General features: G+C 29.6%; 1 protein-coding gene across 1 annotated transcript; it reads right to left on the bottom strand.

The window, feature by feature from the left end:
* Positions 1–719: 719 nt before the first annotated feature.
* Positions 720–3,692, bottom strand: LOC114937882 (uncharacterized). The gene is made up of 4 exons (XM_085485052.1): positions 3,565–3,692; positions 2,631–2,762; positions 1,798–1,927; positions 720–1,662 (listed from the first exon to the last, which is right to left on the bottom strand). The coding sequence occupies exons 1-4, from the start codon at positions 3,680–3,682 to the stop codon at positions 1,488–1,490; spliced, it is 555 nt and encodes a 184-aa protein (XP_085341178.1). The 5' UTR covers positions 3,683–3,692; the 3' UTR covers positions 720–1,487.
* Between the last annotated feature and the right edge of the window lie 78 nt (positions 3,693–3,770).

Here is a 3,770-nt window from a genome sequence, read left to right as displayed (position 1 = left end):
ATTAAAATTGATGAATGTAGCAATCAAGGACATTTAATTGAAAAAAGTGAAAAATGTTTTACAAAAAATGTAATATACAGGGAAATTTTGTAAATTGAAGAATTATGACATTGTATGAGAGCTAATAATAGCGGGTTAGCGGTGGGTACATTAGAAATAAAAAAAATTGAGTAAAATGTAAAAAAGGATATAATAATTAAGTAATGAAAAAAATATTTAAAGTATATATTAACTAAAATAATGTTTTATATTTAAAAAATATGAAATTGTGTGGAAATTAAAATAAACAAGAAAATAAAAATAAAAATATATAATAAATATTTAAATTATGCAAAACGCGGTGTAAAATAAAATATCTGGGAGAAAGAAATAGATAACATAGTAATCATCCAAAAAAAATTTATTTATTTTGATATAAATTTCGTGAAAGTCGGACAACAAATGTGGAAATAGTTCGCGGTAATACAAAAAAAGAATTAATTTTTTGTGTTAAAATGGATTTAATATAGGCTATATGAGGACCGCGCGAAACGCGGTCCGAATAGAAAGGCTTTGAGGACCGCGCGAAGCGCGGTCCGAAAAGCTAGTATAGTTATATTTATATATAAATAAATATAAATTTATATATAAATATAAATTTTAAATATATATATATATATATATATATATATATATACATATATATATATATATATATATGTTTGTCTATCTACATCCATATATTTTTGAAGTTGCATTATGCGATTACATTAAATTATTAGTAAAAGAATAATTTTTGATTTTTACTTATTGAAGAAGATTTAAATTAATCGGAATTCATTTCAAATCAAACTGGTCTTTTACATTTAAATATGGCTTGGATTTGATAGAATCGAGTAGGTGAATTTCGAAATTTTTATCATGTTGGAAATTTTTGTTGCACCAAAATTTAAACGGTTTTATCTTGGCGATATTTTCTTCGTTTTGACATTTGTATCTGTACCATTGGTCGAGCTTACTGAAATCCGTGTCGCAATTTTACATTTCAATTTCCTGTCATATTGGTGCTGTGCAAAATGCTTTAGCAATGTATACTTTGCTGTTGAACTTCTTCGCCTTCGACCAACTCGATTCTACTTGTCAATGCTTGCGGCTTTTGCGCGTCAATTTTAAGATTAGAGACTTGAAATATTCTTTATTAGAAGTTCGAAATCTTCATATTTATATCGGATGAAGAGGAGTATTGCAAGAGGCCCGAAACAGATCCAAAAGATTCGTCGCCTTCTTGTTGTGCTACATAAATATCCTGTCTGGAGCTGTCATCGCGCTGCTGATTAACCTTGGATTGTTCAATAGGTTCAACGTCTTCAATTTTGTTCTTCTCAATCTGGTGTGCAGTTCAGTATAAAATCAAGATGTTGAGATAAGTCTTCGTCACGGCCAGGCAGGATCGAGTTCCTCTTCTTTTTCAATTATCACATTGTTACGTTCCTTTTCTCTTTCAATTATTATTTAGAACCGGAATCCATCTGTCTGGAAGGACCGGCATCTCCGTCTCGCATTTCCTTTTCTTTCTTATGCTCTTTCTCTTCGTGCTGTGAAAGCAAGCGTAAATCCGCAAAAGATTTCGTGCAAAAATCACATTTCCATCGACCAACAGTGTGCGACGAACGCGTATGTGCACTGAAATGGGATTTACAAATAAATGTTAGATCGCAATTGTAGCAAGGATAACTCTGATTAAATTTGTGGACCTCTAAATGATTATAAAGCACGTCCAAAGAACAGAATAGTCTTAACCTGAGATGGCATACATACTTGTCCGGTTGTCCAGTTAGATCGGAATCCATTTGTCTGGAGGAATCGACACCTTCAGCTTGCATATTATCTCCAGTTGAACCTGAATCCATTTGTCTGGAGGGATCGGCACCTTTCTCTTGCTCATTATCTAAAAAAATTATTATTTTGTATTAAAAATAATAGAGATGCAACTTTAAGAAGTGAGCTGCTTTAAATAATGTTTTAATCAACAATTTAATTTTTAAAAAGTTACTCAACTCTTCTGTGAACTACAATAATATCTGAATATAAAAAACGATAACCTTAAATTATATTCATAATAATATGCATTGCATCTACACAGTCGAAAAACGTACGTCACATTTTCTAAAATTTAAACAGGTAAGGAAGCCAGTATAAAAAGTCATTTTTTAGTCATTTTCGAGATCGAGATTTTTATGACTAAAAAAATGACATAAATATAGTCAATATGACATAAAATTGATGTCATTTTGACTTTTTTGTTCTTCTTGGGAAGTTTTATAACACAAAGGAATTACACACAAATAAAAGTAAAAAAAACTTAGCATTAATATAAAAGAATGAATACATATTTTTAGTATTACCTAAAATGTCAATCTTCTACAACGCTAATACATGTCTAGCGGTTTCATGTTTTATATTAAAATAATAAAATCACGTTCTTTTTTATAATAGCTGCGCTGTTCAATTATTTAAAGAATTGTCGTTGTAATTAAATCTTCCGTCATTTGCATATTATTAGAACAAGAATATAAATTAATGTATATATTACAAAAACCACTCAATTTGTAGCCAATTTTACACAAAAAATTAAAGTTGCCGAGACAAACCTTTCGTGACCGTGTCAGAGTTGTCGCCTCCGGACCTTTTCTTACGACTCAACCAGTACTCCTGTACCTTTTTTCTTTTAAATTCGCGTTTGAGATTTCTTTGCTTACGCTTCAACTCGTACTTTTGTTTTTCTAAAATAATATTTTAATTAACAATATAATTTTTAATAAACTGAAAAAAAAATGTTGTTGATTTAATGAACGTCGACGTCACGGGCTGCCACAAACATATTTTTGTTTAAACATTTGCAGTATAAACAAAAGCATGACATCTTGATTTGATTAATTATGTCATTGAATTAACAAAATACTGATAAATCAACTGCATATGCTTGTAACAGCCCGTGACGTCGACGTTCAATTGAATCAACAACATTTTTTCTCTGTGTACGATCACTCAACTTTTCTGCGAACTACAATAATATCTGAATATGAAAAACGGTAACCTTTAATTATCTTCTAAAAATTAAACAGGTAAAATGTTAGTATAAAAAGTCATTCTTAGTCAATATGACGTAAAATTGACATTATTTTGATTTTTTTGTTTTTCTTGCGAAGTTTTATAATACAGAGAAACTACACACAAATAAAAGTAAAAAAAAGTTAGTATTAATATAAAAGAATGAATACATATTTTTCGTATTGTCTAACATGTCAATTTTCTACAATGCTAATACATGTCTAGCGGTTTTATGTTTTATAATAAAATCATGTTCTCTTCCTATAATCGCTGCGCTGTTCAATTATTTAAAGAGTTGTCGTTGTAATTAAATTTTCCGTCATTTGCAATATCATTAGAACAAGAATACTTAATAATGTATATATTACAAAAACCATTTATTTGGTAGCCAATTTTACACAGAAAATTAAAGTTGCCGAGACAAACTTTTTAAGTCCGCGTCAGAGTGATTCCATTCGAGCCTCTTTCTCTTACCCTCTGACCCGCAATCCTGTTTCGGTTTAGAAGCTTCTTTGCCATTATTATGAAATGTCCTTTTGTGCCTTTTAAGGTTGAATAAATTCGCAAATAATTTCCCGCATTTATCACACATGTAACGCTTATTATCTAAAAAAATTATTATTTTGTATTAAAAATAATAAAAATGCAAATTTAAGAAGTAAGCTGCTTTAAATAATTTT

Source organism: Nylanderia fulva, unplaced genomic scaffold (genome assembly GCF_048542155.1).
Source record: "Nylanderia fulva isolate GAGA-0341 unplaced genomic scaffold, ASM4854215v1 Scaffold337, whole genome shotgun sequence".
NCBI lineage: Eukaryota > Metazoa > Arthropoda > Insecta > Hymenoptera > Formicidae > Nylanderia > Nylanderia fulva.
Note: the sequence above shows the minus strand (reverse complement) of the source record. Positions and strands in the feature narration are given on the sequence as shown.

Bases quoted from the DNA above. Each gene is read 5' to 3' on its own strand.
- LOC114937882 (XM_085485052.1), bottom strand. From the start codon at position 3,682: ATGTGTGATAAATGCGGGAAATTATTTGCGAATTTATTCAACCTTAAA. The intron at 2,763-3,564 runs GTAAGAGAAAGA...ATATTATTTTAG, and splicing joins ACAGGATTGCGGGTCAGAGG to AAAAACAAAAGTACGAGTTG. The intron at 1,928-2,630 runs GTTTGTCTCGGC...TAATTTTTTTAG, and splicing joins CTCTGACACGGTCACGAAAG to ATAATGAGCAAGAGAAAGGT.